General features: G+C 44.1%; 5 protein-coding genes across 5 annotated transcripts; 3 read left to right on the top strand and 2 right to left on the bottom strand.

Moving 5' to 3' along the window:
• Positions 1–2,275: 2,275 nt before the first annotated feature.
• Positions 2,276–3,352, bottom strand: LOC126558411 (formylglycine-generating enzyme). The gene has a single exon (XM_050214423.1). It carries the CDS (start codon positions 3,350–3,352, stop codon positions 2,276–2,278), a length of 1,077 nt encoding a protein of 358 aa, XP_050070380.1.
• Positions 3,353–3,660: 308 nt separating this feature from the next.
• On the top strand, positions 3,661–4,422 carry LOC126559205 (UPF0547 protein C16orf87-like). The gene is made up of 3 exons (XM_050215329.1): positions 3,661–4,036; positions 4,114–4,265; positions 4,335–4,422. The coding sequence occupies exons 1-3, from the start codon at positions 3,734–3,736 to the stop codon at positions 4,420–4,422; spliced, it is 543 nt and encodes a 180-aa protein (XP_050071286.1). The 5' UTR covers positions 3,661–3,733.
• Positions 4,423–4,952: 530 nt separating this feature from the next.
• Positions 4,953–7,885, top strand: LOC126557312 (TRAF3-interacting protein 1). Its single transcript, XM_050213032.1, has 5 exons — positions 4,953–5,088; positions 5,213–5,330; positions 5,929–7,367; positions 7,457–7,659; positions 7,726–7,885. The coding sequence occupies exons 1-5, from the start codon at positions 4,954–4,956 to the stop codon at positions 7,874–7,876; spliced, it is 2,046 nt and encodes a 681-aa protein (XP_050068989.1). The 5' UTR covers position 4,953; the 3' UTR covers positions 7,877–7,885.
• Positions 7,886–13,348: 5,463 nt separating this feature from the next.
• On the bottom strand, positions 13,349–16,214 carry LOC126558476 (lysM and putative peptidoglycan-binding domain-containing protein 1). Its single transcript, XM_050214498.1, has 3 exons — positions 16,120–16,214; positions 14,202–14,417; positions 13,349–14,129 (listed from the first exon to the last, which is right to left on the bottom strand). The coding sequence occupies exons 1-3, from the start codon at positions 16,180–16,182 to the stop codon at positions 13,377–13,379; spliced, it is 1,032 nt and encodes a 343-aa protein (XP_050070455.1). The 5' UTR covers positions 16,183–16,214; the 3' UTR covers positions 13,349–13,376.
• A 1,050-nt stretch (positions 16,215–17,264) lies between these two features.
• LOC126558485 (uncharacterized) lies at positions 17,265–18,371 on the top strand. The gene is made up of 2 exons (XM_050214507.1): positions 17,265–17,637; positions 17,704–18,371. Exons 1-2 carry the CDS (start codon positions 17,265–17,267, stop codon positions 18,369–18,371), a joined length of 1,041 nt encoding a protein of 346 aa, XP_050070464.1.
• Positions 18,372–21,501: the final 3,130 nt, after the last annotated feature.

Raw genomic sequence — 21,501 nt, 5'->3', positions numbered from 1 at the left:
CCTTTAGAAGTGTGTTGTGGCCCTTGTTAGACAGCAGGCTGCGCTAGTCTAACTTTATCGTCGCACACACACTTGAATACCGATCTTTCCCAGGCTACTGCGGCTCAGCATAAACGGTGAAAAAGCTTCGCTTTTAGCAGTTTGTCCCGTCACAGCACTGAATATTTAGAAAGTTTAGCCGCCAGGGCATTCGGGAAACCCCCGTGTGCCAATCAGCTGCTGCTGCAAAACAGGTTTATGGCTATAGCAAAAAGGGCACACCCGCACACCTATTCTCTGTTTGGGAGCAAATGTCGGCTTTGAATGTGTGACAATGTACTCTCCACGGTTGTTTTTTTTTTTTACTTTATTCTTCGCACTTGTTTTTTGGTTTTGTAATACTATCCAGGACAAAAAAAACACCTTTTTACTAAAAACAATAAACAATTTTTAAAATCTTCCTTATCCATAACTACTTCCATGAATCGTCCAACCCAGCCAGGGATATTTTATCGATCCAAAAGAAGTAAAAAAAGGGCAACAATTTCGCCAAGTTCCGTTGTACGCGGGGTACAACACGCTCGTCTTGTCTTGTCCACCGCATAGCCATTCTCTTCCATCGGGCCAATCACGCCATCCATCGGTGTTACGATGCGTGCGTAGAAGTGCGTGTACGTTCGAACTCGGCTCAATGGTAGAGTGTAGTACATGCGCTGGCCACGGTGCGTGTGTGCAAAATGTGCCATCAAAGCAACCGTGGGAGCAACAAAGCGGTTCGCTTCTTTCTTCTTCTGGTACTTATTGCTATTGCTTTTTTAGGGTTTACCTATTTACAACTTGAGAGACACCGTTCTTTTCGACTACTACCCGACTATCATCACAACTACTGGATGATATCATCTGGTGCGATTTTCATTCCTCTTTCTTCCTTTTCTCACTATCTCCTCCTCCTCCTCTCTCACTCTCTCGCTCGCTCTTTTCGCAGGATTCACTAGTACACTTCTCCGGTCATGTGCACACTATGGAACGCACTAGTAAAAAAGGGTAACCAACAGGCCGCTAATGGTTATATGACTGGGAAAATTTTCCACTCCGACCTAACCGATTCCCTTTCACCATAGGTTGGCGCTGACTGGCCAAGGGTTTTACGCCACACCACCAGACCACATACACGCACAAAAACACACACACATACATATACGTAGGCAGACTGCCAGGTATCTTGGATTGTACTCTTACTCCCCGGCGGAACCTTTCCTCCTTGGCTTATTGCACAGCCCCATACACCACACCACCCAAAGCGCAGTTATCCGAACTGGTACAAAATGTTGTCACCTTTCGGAACACTTGTCCACTTTTTCTACAGGCACGGCAACGGTTCAACATTTAGATTGGAAAAGATGGAAAACCCATTCTATCACACGCGCGGACACACACTCAGGTTATGCGGTATGGAGCCCCCCCTAACCCCTCACACAGCCCACAGACACGGTGGGGCTCAAAGAAAAACTGATCGCGTTTTATAATTGGCATTCGTGCATCGGCCAAACAAAGTAACATTCGTTTCAACGGAAGTACATCATACACCACACATGCTTTACGGACTTTTACCTTTTTATCATTCGAAACGCACTAATTCTATAACTATTACTCTTGCTTCTGTTCGTTTTTATGTTTAACATCCATTTTTTCACTCTCTTCGTCTTGCTTTTTCTTCGCTTTGGAAATTTTTAACGAAAACGTCAAAAGCGTGCACACATTGAACGAAAACGTCAAAGTGAATATTTCGAAACGCGGATGGAAACTCGTTGTTTATTACTTAACAACAAACGATAATTAAATACAGAAAATTTTGTTTCTACATCAATTATGGTAGACAATTTAGAACTAAAGGAATCCTATTCTGAATCGAATTGGTTCTATTTTTGTTTTGTTCGGAACGGCAAAGTGCACAAGACGTTGTGTTTATACTACGCCTGGATCGAGCTCGAGCTAGAGTCATAAATAATGCCGATGAAATACCGATCTCGGCTTTTCTTTCCTACATCCCGAAAATTCAATATTTGCTGGACAATTGTGATACCTATAGCAGTCACTAACAATAAAGTTTTACTCTTTCGTTGTTTTGTTTTCTTCTAGATTTTTGCTTTTATTCAATTGATCGTGTCTCACTTCGTGTCTGAGATTTTTGCCAGCCTTCTTCAGTATGATTAGAATGTAAAAGTAAAGCATTACAAGCAATAAGACTATGTTGATGCATTCTTCCGTTGAGATTATCACAAGGATTCACTTTCTATCAGTCAGCATCAGCAGCACAACGAAAGCCAAGATTACCCGCGGAACTGTCCTCCGTATTTTGCGATCGTGCTGCACAACGATAGCGATAGCAGTAAGATTCGTGACATAGGTAAGATCCACCTTTTTTAACCCGATTGGGTGGATCACTGCTCGGGTTGGTACGTGCTTGCTTGTCCGTTTCGTTCGGATCCCACAGATCCGCTGTCCACTCCCAGACATTGCCAACGATATTGTACAGATTGAAAGGATTCTGCCGAAAGGATGACACCGGACAGGTGGTATCGCAGCCATCCTCTACGAGATTGCTGTCCGGAAAGTTTCCCTGCCAAATGTTCATCATGTGCTGTTCCTTTGGCATCATTTTGTTGCCCCATGGGAACAGTTTCTGCTTCCGACCACCACGGCAAGCCGCTTCCCATTCCGCTTCCGTTGGGAGACGCTTACCCTTCCAACTACAGTACGCAACAGCATCGTTCCACGATACGTGCACCACTGGATGGTCTAGCCGATCGCCTATATCCCGTGACTGGTCACCATCCGGATGCTTCCAGGACGCGCCCCGTATCTTATACCACCACGGGGCAGCTGCAACACGATAATCTTCGTATTCTTTGCGTACATGCTCCGCGAGCAGTTGCTGGAAAACGAAACTATCACCGAATTTTTCCGCCTCCGTAGTGTAGCCGGTTTGTTCGACAAACTCTTTAAACTGTGCGTTGGACACTTCGTACTGGTCCAGGTAAAAGTTGCGGATTGTAACCGTGCGGGCTGGAGATTCGCGATCGTTGACAAAAATTGGCTCATTTGTGCCGATAACATATTCACCTCCTGGAATGTGACTCATCGCTTCGAAGAGCTTGGAATGGTTGATTAAATCCAGCAAACTATCATCTGGCTTGCCATCTTCATCTAGTTGGGATGATGATGCCTTTGATGGGAATATGACACTCTCCTTCGGTAGCTCTTGTCCTTCTGCATTTCTTTTCAGCTTATTACATCCACAATCACAGGTTGCATGTTTCAAAAGTAAAAAACAGTTTAGTAATAGAAAAAACACGTAGTACACGTTGCCCATGCTTCTGGCGTGAATTCTGCAGTTGTTTGTCAACAAAGATCAGCTGATTACAAATTTTGTAATAAAAAATCGGTGTCAATAGTCGGAGAGCTACAAGCTTTTTCATTTCTTTTCTAAAGAGGATAAAAATGAAGTATGTAGAGGAAAGAAGTAATGTTTTTGCAACGAAAATATGCAAAAAGTCTTTAATATTTTTCAAGAAACAAAAATCTCCAACTCACACAACTGACAAAAACAATGCAACACTCAAACGCCTCGTATAAACGCCAAACCATTTCCAACCCTTCGTGGGGTTTGTTTATATTTACGTTTTTGCTGTCAAACGATCTCTTTCCTGCAAAGGGAAAAAGCATAATTTCTTTTCGGGTCGGCCACTGGATCATGGTAAAAACTCGAATGATTACCAAACATTGTCCCGAGTGTGAGGTGCAGGTGGCGATTGCGTCGAAAAAATGTTCCTGTGGACACGTATTCAGCATGCGTCAGTCCAGTGCAGCCGTGTACGAACCACCAGCGCGTACAAAAGCAGGCAAACGTAAAGCAGCTCAAGCTGCATCAGCCAGCTCCAGCGACGGGCGCAAAGGATCCGGCCAGGTTCAGCGCCGGCGGACAAGTCGGGTTCGTCGCGAAAAGCCCAACTACTACGATTCGCTACAGTATGAAAAGAAGAAAAAGAAAACGAAGGTGTGAACTTGCAACAACGTTCTTACAGGCAATTTGGAAGTTTCACTGTTTTTCTGCCTGTCCGTACCTATTTGTAGAAATCATCGAAATCATCACTTTTCAAAGGAAAAGATGCTAAACAAACGCAGCTAATAACGGCAAAAGATCCGCAGGCGGCCAGAGCTAATCGACACGCAAACCGACGTGCAAAGAAGGAAGAGATTGACGGTGGTGGGGATCTGGCTGCCAAGTAAATATACCATTAACGATTTGCTGTAAATAGTACGTAAATACTTACCTTTTTCTCTCTTCTTTCCAGACTGCCATTCGATAAGCAAGAGGTGGCTTCGATCATACTGTCGGAAATTAATCGAAAAATTGGTTCCGTAGTGTGGACCCAACCCTGAAAGCACCGTTTTTTCTCAAGACAAATATTTTATAAACCATTCCTAGATTAAGTCGATCCGAATACAAAATTTACAATGTAAATTTATTGCGGCGTAGTTTATATTTCCAACCCGGTGGGTGTCACAATATTATAGTACGATAGGCTGCGTTCGTTGAAGCTGCTTGTCCTTGCGGATGCGTTCTCTGTTCGACAACTTCCAACGTACGTCAGCGGTTTCCATGGCGATGATTGGTCTACAACACCGAGAATAACACTTTTCCACAGCCCAAACATGTTCGCTCCCTTATTTAACGCTTTGTTGTTCAATAGTTGTGTGTACCTTTTCCAGCAGCTAGGTTGTTACAAGTTTCCTCCAAGTGGTCGTCAAAAGTGGGTCAGTTGTATTACACCGATTCTTTGCGACAACTTTGGCCCGTAGAGAAGGGTTGTATAATTAATTTACAATTGGAGCAATGTGCCAGAAAACTTCAAACTCCTTAACGATAACGTGTGTCCAACGATAGTATAGAAAAACTCTGTCCCCGAAAAAATGGCATCCGATCTGGATGCGACCGTTTTGAAACGAACGCAAAATACACTCGGAAAGTTTGTGAAACGTCCGGCACTGACCGATAAATTGCTGCGTAAGCCACCGTTTCGTTTTCTTCATGACATCGTCCATGCGGTACGTTTTTTTATGAATCTCGCCGAAGCCTGCGATCGATATTACCGGTTCGTGGTCAGTTTAAGTAATGCGACGGAATTTATGTGTGTGTGTGTGTGTTTGTGCATATTTTTTTCTGATGCAGATAATTCGCGAGCATGGACTGCTGGAAGGGTTGTACACGGCGGACGAACTAAACTCGGACAACATTAAGGACCGGGACTCGAAAATGGCGTTTCTACAGAAGCTCATTGACGTCGTTAGTAAGTAGTTAATGGTTCGCAGCAAACTTGTTTATTTGGCAACTCAATCCGTGGCCTGTATCCTGTTGACATAGAGACACGCCGTTGGTAGGGATGTCCTGAGCAACAGACACAAAATCGTTAGAAACTTTCTATGTTGCTTTTGCTCTGCCCTCAATCGGTTTCGAGATATGCAAACCCTTCCGCGATAGCCTTTCCATTTCGATGACCTTGTCAGACGACGGGCCAGATGACCTGTCCGGTTAGTGGTCAACTGTGGGTGATTATTGATTTCTTACTCGTCTCACTGTTCAAAGTGTCCTTTTGCTGAATCATCATGAACGTATAATATCCATATGAACGTATTCCATATTTTTCACCTATTTAAATTATTTTATAAATTTTGATAAAGTTAAGTTAAATTTATTTCCAAACAAAGGAAAAATTGAGATTTCCTTTCCAGATTTTCAGGCAGGATAGATCAGATCACATCGAAACGTGAACAAATCAGCAACATGTGATGAAAAATGTGACTAAACAGAATTCGAATTCTTAGTGGAAAAATTTTCTTCCAATATCTTCTAATCATTTCATGTCACACAATATTTTCCATCCACAGAACTCACAACCGACCGTGAGCTAAAAGTTCGCCCTTCGAAAATTGTGGCCGGTTTGGAACCGGAACGTACAAACGAACTCCTGCAGGCATTGGCAACCGCCTTGGAAAACAAACTTAACATAAACGACCTAGTCCGTCAATACTTAGCCGACAATCCAAAACCAAATGGCCCGACGAACGATGTACCACCACCACCACCACCTGCTACTAATGGTGACACTACCAAAGTGGAGACACGCGAGGAAACTAAGAAAGCGGGAAAGCAAGAAAAGTCGAAAGATAAACCGAAAGAGAAGGAAACGATTGCCGTGGAAAAACGGAAGGAGAAAATCAGCAAAGTGAGCAAGGAAAAGGATGTGATAAAGAATGGTTCAACAACTGTCCAACAGCAGGTAGAAAATAGATCGGAAAAGGGAAAGCCAAAACAAAATGGCACTAAAGCTTCAACCAACGATTCAAGCAGAAAGAAAACCGATAAACCCAGCAAAGGAAAAGAGAAGGAAAAAACACTTAAGCGTATTTCCTCCATACCGGAGGAGCAATATCCTGTGGTCGCCGTACCGGAAAAACCGGCACCGATTGCGAATGGTTTGGAAACGGTGGCCAACGGAATCGTTTCGCACGAAAATCGTAAGCGAAAGGACTCGCTCAAGGAGTTTGGCGAACCAGTCACATTGCCCGATGCGAATGGTGAAGAAAATGCGGTACCATCAGCCGATGAAGACCAGGACAAGCGAAAGCAATCCGGCAGTAACAGTAGCAGTCGACGATCTTCGTTGAAAAAGCAAAATAGTTTGACGCCTAGCGAAAATAATGCACTGTCGGAGATGAATCAATTTAATGGTTTGCATAGTTCGCTCAGTCGACAGGACAGTAATGGCGCGGTAGTGGGACCAGATGCATTCGGTAACGAGGAAGCGGTGCCGCCTGCTGATTTGTCCAATAGAACGGAGATCACGGTAACAGCAGCACCAGCTGAATCCAAATCATCTGCAAAACCTCCGATGCACCGTCAGCAATCCGTTGAAACGGTTATGAGACCACGCACTAGCCTGAGACCGCCCAGCGTTCGACCTCCATCGGCAAGACCGGGAGCACCGCGCCGGAAAGAGAAAAACGTCGAAGTAATACTGCAACCGAACGAAACGCAAAAGCTGGGCGAAATTAACGTCAAGATGGAAGTGTTCAATAGCGAGCTGCTGGACGATGATGGTGAGAATTTAATCGTGATCGAAGACCCTTCAACCATCACCGATGAAATCGTGTATGGCCGGGTAACGACAGAAGCGAGTGGAGCGAACGAAGAACCGGGACGACTGCAACCTGCCGAGCAGGAAGAGCAACAGGGCCATCTGGTGCAGCAAATTTTGGAAACGCAGAAAGAATTTTCCTCACACACTGGCACCAGCGACAGTGAATTGCTACGAAAAGCAGATATGGTAGATTGTGTGACTCGTTTTCTCGGCTAGAATGTTTGTTAATGAGCCTTTATTTCTTTTCCCTTCTCAATACACACAAACATACACAGGAATGGACCGCCGGACAAAGGCAATCGTCAGCGAAGCAGATGGAATCGTTACGCGAATCGATACAGAAGCTAACACGCTCCGTTAATCCGCTCGGGAAGCTGATGGACTTTATCCAGGAGGATATTGATTCGATGGAGCGGGAACTAGCGAGCTGGCAGCAAATCTACACACAATCGATGGTGGAGCTAAACAAAGAGAGAAGGTACATGGACGTTCTTTTCCCAACAGTTGACGCAACTAATAATAATTCGAAATGTGATAATTGCAGTGCCACGGAAAACGCTATCGAGCCGCTGAAGCAGCAGCTGCAGCAAATTGATGTGAATATCAAAGAGTACCGCGACATGATCGACACAACTCGGGCCAACATTCTGCAAAATGAGGCAAAGATCGAACGGCTGTACATGACGGAGATTTAGCGAATCGTTACGGGGGATGGTGTCGATCGGACGAACCGACGTGGGCATGGATAAATAGCAAGAAGCAGTAGTTATTTGCCACTTTTTTTTTCTTATCCACCACAAGTGTCCTCTTTGCAACTACAAAAGAATGCAACATGTACATTTATATTAGCGAACGAGGAATAAAACATGGAAGTTAACATTTTCCTCCACCATAATGTAGTACCGACTTGTCCTATTCAGTTCCGGATAATTGAAAAACGGTATCAGAGCATACTACAGCATAACCAGGGTAAAACTATATGACCTTACGAGCTCTTAGAAAACGCGGCCAAGATTATCATCTGCTAATCTCAGGTTCTGGAAAAAAAGATTCTGGAAGCAGTAGCTGCCTGGACATCAAGTAAGATTTGAACAAGGTAGCCGTTTGACTGCAAGGTCTCTTGCTTGTTTAGTCCTGGATGACGAGGCGCCTTAGCACGGTGATAGAAAAGGTTTCTTGGGCAAAAAGCCTACTTCAATCTTAGAAGGACTCTTAATAGTTTTTTGGTAGACGACAGCACTTAGATGAAAAAGCTCTTTGTTGGGAGATGTGGCGGTCTATTGGAAAAAAGGATAGGAAGACGACATTAATATGTAAGACCTATATGTAAGTAAGTAATGGCTGTGTAGGGGTGTTGGTTAAACATGATATAGATATATTTTATTTCGTTTAGTTCTGCATTTTCCCACCACTTTTCCTAGCTTTGTTTTTCCATCTTTCGTCAACATAATATATCATTTTGTGTATGATTTTTACATTCCCTTCCTATTCACCGCATCTCTCCATTCGATGGGGAGCATGGGTGGTCGTTACTTTGTAATTTTCTGCCTTCTGCCGATGATTACTTTACAGCCAGTGAGTTGTTCGTTTATATATACACACACATATACCGCGCTCTACACGACGTTTCTTTCATCATGCGTGACAAATCCTTTCACACTCTCTTTTATCCACAGTTGCAGATGGACGTCGACCGTTAAGAATATTACTATTACCAGTATCTTTACAAACATTTACACGACTAAGGCTTTTTTAGTGCGGGCGCGCACGCTTGCTAACTTATAATTTGAGGGAGAGATTTTACCAACAGAGTATCAGAGCGCTTTTTTTAAAGATACAGTTTTACGGCTGAAAGGTTCTCACTGCTTAACGTAACATGATTTTTAATAATTTTGTAATAAATGTTCAAGGATTAATTAAATAGCTGCTAGTTCAGATATTTAAACATTATAGCTAACTTTCAGGCGGGAAAGGAACGCTTTCAGCCGGTGTAACACCAAATCACCAACCCACACACATAGTACTCGTTCTGTTCGGTTGCTCATCAAATGTGTAATCTCACTAGACCAATAGTTTTGTCCATTAATAGTGTCAATCAAGGATAGTTTCCTTTCTCGGTGTCCTTATGTACATGAGAGCAAGAAATGAAAGAGGCTTGGTGATCTGGGAAAATGAATAATTCTTCAACTCTTCCGCAACTACTACTGTGTTGATCGCGATGGATAGATAGAGTATGTGGTGGTTTGTTTTATGATTTTATACAGCTTTCTTATCTAGGTCGTCTTATATAGGTCGCGTTTTGGTTGTGTGTTTCAATTTCTAGATTTGGTTTGCAATCAGGAGGCACCACTTGCACCTGCCTGCTAAAATGGGGGATAATTATGGATTAATAGTACTTTACTTTGATTACGAGGCAAGACAGTTTCAATGCGTTTGAAATGAGATTTTTCATGAAATGACACAGGGAGCAACCAGCGTCCAGAAATATATAGATCAATCATATCACAATTTTGAATTAACTTATAATCTGTTTTTTTCTTTTGTTTAATTTCATATATTCTTCCTTTTTTATATTATCGTGTCCCGAAACAAACTTATGTGTTTGAATGGTATAAAATATTAATGATTTGTACAGACCAAAGCAATTATTATACACTAGACAAAAGTATCCTAAAGCTTTTTTCCCCGTCATTTTAAGGAATTTTTCAATTTCACTTTTAGCGATTTCAAGTTAGTAACTGTTGAGATTTTTTAATCGTCCGTTACCATTTCTGTGGTTCTGGCAGCATTGTCAGTTTCTCCTTAGTCAGACGTTAACTCATTCAACAACGTCAAAGTAGTCGCATCAAAACTCTCGCTGAGGAAAGGACTCTCTGAATATACTGCTGTAATTCCTGTGTGTCGAATACAGATTTCTTCATCAAATCACAACAGTAAAAATATTTAATCGTTAAGAACAGCAGTAGCACGCTTCCACTGCCCCACTCTGCTGGAAAATAAAACACACACAGTCAGCCTCTTGTCTTAATAACAAATCCATTATTCCTCGTTGTAATTATCTTTTCAGGCAGTTTGCTTGGAACTGATTCTAGTTTTGAGTTTCTGTCAGAGGGTTGGTTTTGTTTTTTTGTGAGGGATAACTGGAGACTGATTTGATTCAATAACAATGGACACTTTTACCACATTGGATGATCTGAGGAAGGAGATTTAGCTGATTAACTTAGCGCTCAACAATGATGACAAGTGGATGTCTACTCTTTGTCAACTTTTGAGTACCAAGGTCTGAACCTGAATGTTATCGCCAATAAAATCTATAGCAAGTGTGCTGCTGCTGGAAGGAAAAAGGTCACTATCCAGAAGGACATTACATCAATAATCCTTATGTTTCTGTGCCGAGGCAATAATTTTGATAAAATGTTGTTGTGATCTTCAGATGCTGGCAAGATGAGAATAGTCGATTTGAAAAACACCTATCAGATAGTGAACAATGTTGGAAAGGGTGGGAATACAACAATAACACTGTCAAAAGAGTGACTGCTGTGTTTTCTATGATCGCAGTGAGATTGCTTGCAAGTGAAACCTTAGCTATTCCGAGAGCAGTGAGCCTCAACGTAGATGATACTGGTCCGAAATTTCCACGTTGCATGCAAACTGTAATAATGGCATCCTTAATACCCGAAGGACATGAAGGCAGACAACTGATGAAAGCCCTGCTATGGTACTTGATCGAGGCGAACCAGCTTCTTAGCAAGGAGCAGTTAGGTTCTGATGCAAGCATCCTAGCTAAAGTGTGTCCTTATTCAAGAGCATCATTTGTGTGGAAAGGTTGAACGGGCTGCAAGGGAGCGATGTTCTAAACGAACAATGGCTCGTCGCCATTTTGTTCAGCAGCTTGCCTGATGAGTATGAGGCGCTGGTAACAGCATTGGAAGCTAGGCCCGATCCCGATCTAACCTTAGACCTTGTTAAAGGATAGTTGATCGATGAATGGCTTAAGAAGAAAAACCGATCTAGTGTTTTTGGGAGTCGAGAAACAGCTCTTCATATGGCCAATAAAAAAGAGGAAGTAAAGTATTATTTCTGTAAACAAACTGGTCATAAAAAGGTGCATTGTGCGAAGTGGAAACAATGAAAAATGAACAAACCGAATAAGGGTCATAGTGTGACCAATGTTGTGGACAATGGATATTTGTGCAAGTGGGCGTTCTCTGTGATCGTAGACCTGAAATCCGGGGTATAGATCTTAGATTCGGGTGCGACTTGCCACATCTTCAATGACAGAAAGTTTTTCGAAACATTTGAAGATAGCGTTAACACGATAACAGTTAACAATGTATTTTTCGTACCGGTTATGAGAGCAAATCTATTATCAGTGAAGCAGTTGGTTCAAAAGGGATACAATGTCAATTTCGATGCACAAGGCGCAACTATTAGCAAGAACGAAGTAGTTGGTGCTGTTGCGGAGCTTGTGGACAATCTGTTTGTGATGAAATTGCACAATCGAAGTGTGTCATATGCGTGTGATGCTAGTGAACGAATACCATTTCCGAAGAGTTCAGATAGTACATCGAATAGCGTTTTGGAACTGATTCATACGGATGTATGTGGACCTATGCGGACTCTTACTTTGGTTCCGCACTGTGTGTAATTTTTAACAGTCAACTTTCCGTTCCTCGAAATGTAGAGGGATCTATTTTCATTTATCTACTTTTGATAAAAAAAATTTCACGACGATATGTAGTATGTATAGATTATGCGGATAAAGGCTTTTTTTAATGTAACAGCTGAGATGCGTTCTTAAAGTGCGTGAGGATATGGTCTGCTTTAAAACCTGCAAACAGTGAAGGCCAACAACAGACTTGCAATAATACCTGCACTACCATCGATTGTGGATGCAATTAACACTCAATGTGTGGTTATCTCCTACCAACAAAAGGATGAAAATAGAAACGTACTTTCAAAGCCGCGCATTTCTGCGGTTTGTCGCTAACTGACGTCACAAAACGGTCGGTTCAAACGATTGTCACCCTATTGCGTGCGTTTTTTCTGTTTGTTGTCTAGCTAGCAATGCGTCACAATCATCGATCGAGAGGTAAGGGAGCGGAATAGGGATCAGGGGAGGATATAGCGGTGCGCCCCGTTGGATGTGAACTGATCACACTTTCCTCACGTAGAGGAACGCCATTGGACAAAGACGACCTATTTAACGTCATTTATGGGATGTGGCGCTTATCTTTCCGCCCATGCGCAGACACGATGCAAAGTGCGATTAAGCGTGATGGTAGATTCAGTGTATATGCGCTCTACTAAAAACTAGATATATAATAGCACCTCTTTCGGGTCAGATTGCTTCTGCTCTTGTGTCTTAAATTCTTAACTCATATTAGCACTCATTTCCGCACCTCTCTCTATCTCTCAACCCTGTTGCCGGTTTGATTTAAATAGGATTTCCAATACTGAATGCACCACACGATTTTATGTGAGTGTGTGTGTGTGTGTTCTCACACACATCAAAAACGTACCTATTTGATACCGCACTTATCAGCGGGCGCAGTAAACAATTTACCTAACCACTTTGTATGATGATGACCGAGTGGAGGATCTCTCCCGGGTCTATACAATAATGCAGCGAGCACGAGTCTTCAAAAAATTGAGTGAAAAGGTAAAGCTAGTAAAGGATAAATATGTGCTTAAACAATTGTAACCATCGGTTCGTGGTCCGTTTTAGGGAAATTTGTGGAATGAAATAAGCACAATGTTAAGTTTTTCGCTTCCTGTTTCAAAAAATCCCTCCAACGAATGCGTCGCCAAAGTTTAAAGGTTTGTACCTTCAACTATCGGGACGGGTGATGTCAACATCAGGTTACCGTGGGTGCGTCGAGTACGATTGATTAGTACGCTAACAATACTGCCCAACTTGCCCTTCAAACTAGCGCCAAACGTTTGCAGCTGTACGTGGAACGTATGTCGATGGCGTACATACCGTGTAATGTAGTGATGATGAGGATGGTGATGATGGTAAAGATGATAGCGTGATGCCACGTATCTTCCCGCCACAGGAACCATCATTAGAGCTTGCGTTTCCAACCCGTTCGAATTCTCCTCTTCCTCCTCATTGTCTTCGTCCTCTTCCATCATCGCACAGCTCATGGATGAGTTCCGCTGTCTTTCGGTTTGGTGCCATGACGGTTGGTGCTACAATTCGAACAGTTCGTCTTGCTGGCGTTCCAGCTTTTGAAGTGAACTTTGCACCCGCTTGCCTTGCGTCATCACAATCAGCTGGTTCGTGTCGGACGCGGCACTACCGGAGGAACTCTGGCGCTTGTGATGATGGTTCGCGCCACTACCACCAGCAGCGGACACATTGTTGCCACCACCGCCGGCACCACCACTCGGTAAATGATAGTGATACTGCTGGTAAGACGAGATCGAGGACGAAGACGATGCATTCGAGTAGGCACGCGGTTTCGAATAGTAGCCACTGCTACCGCTCCCGCTAACACCACCGCCGGACGAAGACGAGAAGAACAGATTATCGTCGCTCTGGCTGCTCGTTACGAAGTCACTGTTTCGCTGTACCTCCGCAATGCATTTGCGGGTCGATGCAATCGAGCTGTCGATTTTGCCAAGAAATTCTTCCAGATTTTTGCGACTTTCCTCTTCGGGCGATACGAGCGGTGATTCTTCGCTTAGCGAGTACCCATTACCGTCGGAGCTGATACTGTTGTTGTTGTTGTTGCTAATAATGCTGCTGCTCCCGCTTCCACTAGCACCTCCACTGCTGCTGCCTGATGTCATCATCCGACTGGACAGCGCGTTTGGACGTATGATTGCTTCCGGATCCTTAGGATAGTGGGGTGAGTCTTTCGCCACGGGTACCATAAGAAACGGCCGCAGAAAGATGGTATCCGTTGGCAGTAGCCTATTTACTCGCCTAATTTGTTCCATCTGGAAGCAGACAGCAGATGGTGGGTAAGTTTGCTATTTACGGCCGCCAAAGGCAGGTCAAACCATACTTACGCTACATCCGTATTTCAACGCAAGACCCTGCAGCGTATCGGTCCGCTCAACGTCATGTCGTATCAGTGCGTCGGTGGGCTGTAATGCAGCCGGGCTTCGACTTCCGCCGGATATGCTGCCGTACTTCTTGAGCGAGCGGGCCGAGTCCCGTATCGATTGCTTTTCACCAAACATAGTTTCATCTTCCATTCCGGCGTCTGAAACTAGCTTTACAAACTGCCGCCCAGACACACGCACACAACAAGATAAGGGAGCAAATTAATAGCAGCCAGTCTTCATCACCACCAAAACACAATCACAAAACCACCCTCCCACCACCCATTCGCAGGATCTATTTCGGTAATCAAGTTTTTCAATCGCTGCCGCGTTACACTGTCAGCCGCCAGCCAGCTAGTTACAACCAAACAACCACCAATACACTTCGAGGAACATTTGCCACGACAATCGCACAAGGTACTAGATTATTTTCTAATCGTACTACACAACATACTGGAGAGTGGTATTTTTAGCGCACGTACAGTAGTGAGACGAGGAAATCGTGTGCGGAACCCTATGCCATTACCCCACAGTATGTACAGAAGCACCTTTTCAGTAAATTTCTTTTCAATATGCGTAAGAAAAATATCAATAGCAGAGCGCACCTGCTTGCTTTCACCCGATTTCGAGGCTGCGTTTTTTTTGTCTTAAGAATTTGACAGCTTCACGATGAGAAAGCGCAAGGGGCAACGAAACGATCAACTTGACTTCAAGTAGTGAACGCACTCATCTAAACTAGGCATAAGAATTCGATTAAAACACAGGGCAAATGAAAACAAAGGCGTTTCTGGGTGGGGGAGAGGTGATAGAATGATAAGTGTCTTGTAGGTGATTATTTTGACGCGGGTAATAATGCGAATGGCTTTATGATAAGCTCATTTAAATAGAATTAGAAAGACTAATTGTTGACTTCTTCCTATCTGTATCTCCTCTCGTTTGAGCTGCGGGAAGCTAATTTGTACAATAATTAAACAAATCCAAAAATTATAATTAATCTACCGCCGTTTGAAAGTGATAATGAGCGCACACATTGCCAAACCGATTGTTTGTGCGAATTGCTGTAAACGTTGATTGATGGCAACGAAGCAACAACGCTAATTAATGCGTAACCGCCAACAGTTCCAGGCGCGATAACACTGCGCCCCACACACAGGCACGCATCTTTGCCACCTGATGTGCGGGTTCAGGGGTAAAAACTTTCGTTGCTATAGTAATGCAAATACCATTCCACCGTTTGACCTTGAGATCGAATTTCAAAAGCCTACAGAGGGAGCGGGAGGGGGGGGGGATAAAAATCGCATGAAAAATTGTGTTAATCGTTCGATGATCATCAGCTAGCAGTATCTCTCGTTAGCGAAAAAACACAAAATCACCAATGCATGGTAGATCGTTCGAAGCATTAGCAATAGAATTAACCCAGTTGCCAAATGTTTAAAGTGTTTTGTTTAGCGGAAAACAAAATCGTGCAGGATCATGCAACTTCATTAAAAAAAAAAACATGCAACCGTGTGATTCATCTGGAAAACGCGTCAAAACCCCCATTCGCGGTAAGGGACTTTTTGGATGGGACAAAAAAAAGGTACTGCGGGTAAATCTGTGTCGTAAATGGCAGAAGGGATTGTGTTCGATCGCCATGTCGATCATCATGGCACGTTGCTGTGCCCGGAGTGTAACACGCTTACAAAATGGACTAAAACCCCCCTAATTTCATAATATCACGAAGACGGTAGTTCGTTGGCTGGCTGGCTGACGTTGGTGATGCCCCACGGAGTTGCGGATCGTTGACCGCCCTCCCGGGTGCAAATGCATGTAGCAATCGTGCTGCTGATTGCCGCTGTGTGTGCGTTTTTTTTATTCGCTCGTTTTGCTTGTCTCTGCTTACCTTTACGTATGATCTCCAGTTTTTGTACTTTTTCCTCAAATCGCTCATCGTTTCGAGACTCATCGCGCACTGAAAACCACAGAGAACTGTTTCTATGCGTGTGTAGTGTGTGTACGTCGGAAGCTACAACAGAACGGAGGCCTTTTTGTGTACGAAGATGATGTTTAATCGTTGGCAATAAATCACTTTTATCCTAAGCTTCTCACACACACATTCACACTGATTTCCCTTGACCACGAAAATACCACTCGGCACACCGGGGAATGCAGTTCCAAGCACGGGACAATTCCCTGGTAATCCCACGTACGTATGCAGTACACTCCGTTCGTTGGAATTTTGCATATAAAGAAGATAACACTTGCTCCCCTCCCTTCCCCTCCACTGCACATTCCCCGTTTCTACCCTTGATGATCAGGTCCGCGTACCTCTGGTACAAGCGCCCGTACAGCGGAACACTTTTGCTTCACTTTTCGTCGTTATCACCAATCACAGTAGCACTGGTGACGACGCAAACACACTTTTCGGTTGCTTTTAACAGCACGCATACGCCAACGGCTTCATTGCTTAATTGGTTCTAGCTGTTCTGCGCTTTGCGGAAGTAAAGATGTGATGCCACAATGAACCGGCTGAAATCTCGCTCACTCCGTTCTGTACTTTCGTGTTCCCGGTAATGATGATGATCTTCGCACTTGGGCCCCTGACTGACGGACTGATCGCAGCACGACGGCGATTGATGTGTGCTCGTGGGCTTGTCGGCAGCTGGTGCGTTTACGTGAGGTTGTGCATCATAATTTAACGAGATATTCAAACAAGCAAAATTAGGGAAATAGGGTTGGCTTAGGTCTGTTTGACACATTGACATGTACTTTGACAGTTGAGAGCCATGGGGTACGAAGGACGAAATTGAAATAATGTATAGAAATAGTGATTAATTGTTTAATGGGTGGATAATTAGTATTTTTCAAATTCTATTCTATTTCACAAATTTCAGCATATTCACATTTACTCGTCTTTTAATAGATTTATGTTAATCTCAAACAAATGTCACATTTGTCTGCGAATGTACGAACCTGTCGCTATCTCATTTGTTTACAAAATAATACTGCTAATAAAAAAGACGCCGTCAATAACAAGCGCCACAGAAAATGAATACTTACCGAACAAACGTGAACAAAAAGTGCTGTTCCTACTACGAGTGTGGCAGCAACTCCATCGCCAATCCGATGGTAACTTTTTTCGCTTTCCCCAAACAGCCGGATCGATGTGAGACATGGATGAAGGCGGCAGGCGTACCCGCACACTTGGTGGACAGTCGAAATCATCGTTTTTTATGCGAACGGCATTTTCCCAGCATTTACATTTGTCGCAGTCAAAGACGAACGTTGCTGCTGGCAAACGCTGTTCCCTATCCGTACAATGAACCGAGCGAGGAATCGGAACGAGAACAAGAGTTGAAAATAATGGAGGAGGAACTCGTGGACGATACGATCGATGATTCAACGGATATTATACATGAAGGTTTGGCAAATGGCTATTGTGAGTGTTGTGAGCAGATTGTTACATTAATTGAAACACATTTTTTAGATTTTCATCACGGTAAAGACTCGATGGGCGTACCGCAACATACCGAAACTGCGATAAGCGATGAAAATCAGTCGGAAGTAGTTATTGGAACCATCAACGATCAACTTCCATTGAATATTGAACAACCCTCCGCATCGTATATCGATTATAGCCGTAAACGGAAAGTCGTTGCTGCCAAACTTGCCGAAATGAAAGCAAAACTGTCCACTATTCAAAACAACACTGTTGCTTCTCCAGTTACTCTTAAGAAGAACCAATATATCAAGATGGAACAACTGGACGGTAGCAACGTCCATCTGGTGCAAGCTTCAAAAAAGCTGCGATTAACGCCAAGCGGTCCGGTCAGGGAAAGCAGTGCGGAAAAGCCAGCGAAAGAGGTGTTCAGAACAACGCTTAAATCTCCAGTTTCATCGTCCACAAATGCAATCGCAATCATTGAACAGAATGATGACACCTCGACATCGCAGAACAGTGATGATACGGTGCTGGAAAAGGACGATAATATTAGCGAATTTATCTTTAAGGGCAAGGAGTACGTGCAGATGCCTAAAGCGTACTATATGAAAAACATTAACAGACTAAAACGGAGTCTCGCGTTTTACGAGAATATTGTTCGAAATATGCGAGAAGTACTCGGCCAGGCGTATCCAACCAGTTCGTTGGATTGATTGATTAAAGCAGTAGTATTTACACATAATTGAAAAATATATTTGAGGCTTAGATACACGGAAACGTGTACATGAGAAGAGATAAGAAGCATACGGTGGAGACCTCTTTCCATGCTCATAGGGTTTTTATCGTCACACCAAACAAATAACCAGATACCGTTTGAAGGAATGATGGAGAAAACTTGGACTGTACAAACGATTTTTCAAATAACAGCTAGAGTGATAACAATGCTGGTTCTTATTTCCTCATTTTTTTTACATTACTTACTTACTGATACTACACTTTGATCTTTGATCACAATACGGCACTGGACCGTAATAATCAAATGTAAAGAAATAAATAAAAAACTTACTTACTGATCAGGCGCTACAACCGCTTTGCGGTCTTGGCCTGCCGCAGCAGAATCCGGAACCGCTCACGGTCCCGCGCCGTCGTCCGCCAATCCTCCAACCTCAATCTGGGCTTACCACGCCTCCTCTGCCCGTGTGGACGGCCTAAAAGTACTTTCTGAGCTGGGTCGTCCGGTGCCATGCGTATAACATGGCCAGCCTATCTGTTTTGGACTGGGTCCATACCTCAGAGGCGAATGTGAGTACTGGGACTATAGAGGTACGATACAGTCCCAGCTTCGACCGTCGCGACAGGTTTTTTGAGGTGAGATGTTTCCTCAGGCTGTACATTAACATTACATTACATTATATCTTCTTTATGTGAATAAATTTGGTAAAAAAGAATCATTTTCCTATTAGAACGGTAAATTAATTTAAAATTAGGGGTTTTCCTCAAAACAATACGCATTATTTTCACTGGGGCAGAAAAAGTGACAACAAAATGACATTTCTGTCGGAATTTTCCGAAGTTTGGCAACCTTCGCTGCTAACATCAATGCCACATTACACTGCTAGCAAATTGAGCCTGTAGTTTTCAACCCAATTTTGATCTGGTTTTACTTTGTTTTCGCTTAAAAATGCTTCATAATCATGTTTGATAAGTGGAAATGTTAAAAAAAAGTTAGAGAAACTATTGTTGTCTTAAACAGATTAAGTTTCTGTGCGGTACAGCTATTGAAAAGAAGGTTCTCGTTATATAGTTTAAAAAAATGGTGGAGCTTGGTTCGATGCTAGCTACGTTTAGCAATTGCTTAATAATGGTTATGATATCGACGGTGTGGTTAATAACAATGTTGTTTACAAAAGGTTTTCGAAGCGGTCGGACGTAGCTGTGCGCTCCTTCGTTCTGGGGAACTATCACCGGAAGAGTGAAAAAAAAAAAAGAAAATGAGGCGACATGTTTGAATTGGTTGGAAAAGTGTTACGCTAAAGCAATGAGACCAGATTTTCCGAAATGGGCTAGTGAATTGTTCCGTGGAAGTGCTACAATTTCGAACGAATGAGGTGTACTGTGAACGGAAAGAGACCGCAAAACGGTTCCCAACCACGTGCAGAAAGTGGAGATGCTTCTGCGATCACGATTTTATGTGACGAGTGTGAAAAGGTGCAGCTTTTCTTTAAATTCCGTTCTGTGAAAATTCGAGGTGTGTGTGTGTCCGTGTGTGAGTGAAAGTTTCCTGAAACAAGGGCACCAAATAAAAGTGTAAGTTAAGCCAAGTACACCGATAGGGTGGGTTGTTGCCAATGTGAAGATCCATTTTCCGAACTCCCCCGTATGATAAGAAGAAAATCGCGTGACAGACAACCAGAACCGGAGTGTGGTTCCCATTCTCGAAGGTTTCGAGTTAGTTTAAAGGTTTCGACTAACGGGGACACGGATCGTAGCCGTACGTTGCTCAGGTTCATGATGACGGTGGCCAACTTGATGGTGTGACGAGCAAGTTCTTCTGTTTCTTCTTACCTTGCCCTGGGTGTCATTTCCCCCTTGCTTTTTTGCTTGACGGCTGGTTGGCCGTCCGTCGCGGCGTAATTCCGTTCCGTGCTTGTGGCCACGTTCGGGCAAAGTGTGTGTGTTTGTGCATGTTTCAGCAGCAACAGCGACGGAAAGGGGTCCCTTCACGCACCGAAACACACACACATACACACTTACACAGAACGGCCATCAGCCGCACAGCCGGTTCAGATGCGAGCTACGAGCTTGCGGCGCCCAGGGTGCTTGGCGTGAGAAATCCCATTTGAACGAGCGTGAGCGAGAACGAGAGCACAAGCAGCAAGGCAACGCCAAAGCGTACCGGAGGGGAACGGTCGTGCACAACCGTTCGCAGCGGGCGGACAGAGGAGGAAGCATAGAGGGGGAGGAGAGATCGGAGGGTGCGCCGCGTGGCCTTCGGTTTCGTGCCTCGCCGTAACCGTTCACTCGCCCGCGTACCGCTCTCGCGTCGAGGCCATCGGCGTCATCGGTCGTCGTTGTCGGTTTTCGGGCCCTCTGTGGTCGTCGCGTATCGTGTCGGTCGCGTCCAACGCTCCCGCTTGCCTGCTGGCCGCCGGTTCGCTCTCTGCGTGCCCCGTGTGTATGCTGCTGTCCAACTGTGTACCGGTCGCTAAGCCTGTGTGCGTCGCGACACGCTGGTGCCCGCCCGCGTTTATCTCGCTCACGGGAAAACGGGTCGAAGACACGCGGGACGTCGCTGCTGGTGTGTGACGTCGCTCCTTCGCAACCTTTTTTTTTTTGCTTCCGCGCACCCCCTGACGACGGAGTGCCCATCGGTGACGGAGACGGGCAATGGTGGACGAATTATTTATCGTCGAGCCCCAGTGGTGTGTGTAGGTACCGGGGAATTGTCCGTCCCGACCTGAAGAAGGTGGATAAAAAGCAAAACGAAAAACGACGGCCACCGCACAACAACAACAGTTCCAGCTCCAGCATTCTCCGTGGTAACGCTTACCCCAAAAACAAAACCGGGTGGAGGACATCGAGAACGTTCAGTTGAGCGCGATTTCATCGGCCGCATAAGGCAGATTGTTGTTCGTTGCACGGGAATTTATAAGTGAGGAGAAGCGAGTGAAAGTGAAATCTCTCCATCAGGCGTGCAAAGTACTCGCAAGGTGTGCGTATAAAGCGTACTTTATAAGCTGAATGAATACAGTTGGACTAAACTGTAACCACACGCCACTGCCAGACCATCCATTGCCATCTAGAGAGTAGAAATACGTTCACGAATCCATACCGATTATCACA

The sequence above is a fragment of the Anopheles maculipalpis genome, chromosome 2RL, assembly GCF_943734695.1.
Source record: "Anopheles maculipalpis chromosome 2RL, idAnoMacuDA_375_x, whole genome shotgun sequence".
NCBI classification, from domain to species: domain Eukaryota; kingdom Metazoa; phylum Arthropoda; class Insecta; order Diptera; family Culicidae; genus Anopheles; species Anopheles maculipalpis.
Note: the sequence above shows the minus strand (reverse complement) of the source record. Positions and strands in the feature narration are given on the sequence as shown.

Coding starts and splice junctions, on each gene's coding strand:
- LOC126559205 (XM_050215329.1), top strand. CDS start 3,734: ATGGTAAAAACTCGAATGATTACCAAACATTGTCCCGAGTGTGAGGTG. Junction 4,037..4,113: donor AGAAGAAAAAGAAAACGAAG/GTGTGAACTTGC, acceptor ACCTATTTGTAG/AAATCATCGAAATCATCACT. Junction 4,266..4,334: donor GGTGGGGATCTGGCTGCCAA/GTAAATATACCA, acceptor TCTTCTTTCCAG/ACTGCCATTCGATAAGCAAG.
- LOC126558411 (XM_050214423.1), bottom strand. CDS start 3,352: ATGGGCAACGTGTACTACGTGTTTTTTCTATTACTAAACTGTTTTTTA.
- LOC126557312 (XM_050213032.1), top strand. CDS start 4,954: ATGGCATCCGATCTGGATGCGACCGTTTTGAAACGAACGCAAAATACA. Junction 5,331..5,928: donor GAAGCTCATTGACGTCGTTA/GTAAGTAGTTAA, acceptor TTCCATCCACAG/AACTCACAACCGACCGTGAG. Junction 7,368..7,456: donor TGCTACGAAAAGCAGATATG/GTAGATTGTGTG, acceptor AAACATACACAG/GAATGGACCGCCGGACAAAG.
- LOC126558476 (XM_050214498.1), bottom strand. CDS start 16,182: ATGAGTCTCGAAACGATGAGCGATTTGAGGAAAAAGTACAAAAACTGG. Junction 14,418..16,119: donor ACTGGAGATCATACGTAAAG/GTAAGCAGAGAC, acceptor TCTGGGCGGCAG/TTTGTAAAGCTAGTTTCAGA. Junction 14,130..14,201: donor CGTTGAAATACGGATGTAGC/GTAAGTATGGTT, acceptor GTCTGCTTCCAG/ATGGAACAAATTAGGCGAGT.
- LOC126558485 (XM_050214507.1), top strand. CDS start 17,265: ATGAATACTTACCGAACAAACGTGAACAAAAAGTGCTGTTCCTACTAC. Junction 17,638..17,703: donor AACGGATATTATACATGAAG/GTTTGGCAAATG, acceptor CACATTTTTTAG/ATTTTCATCACGGTAAAGAC.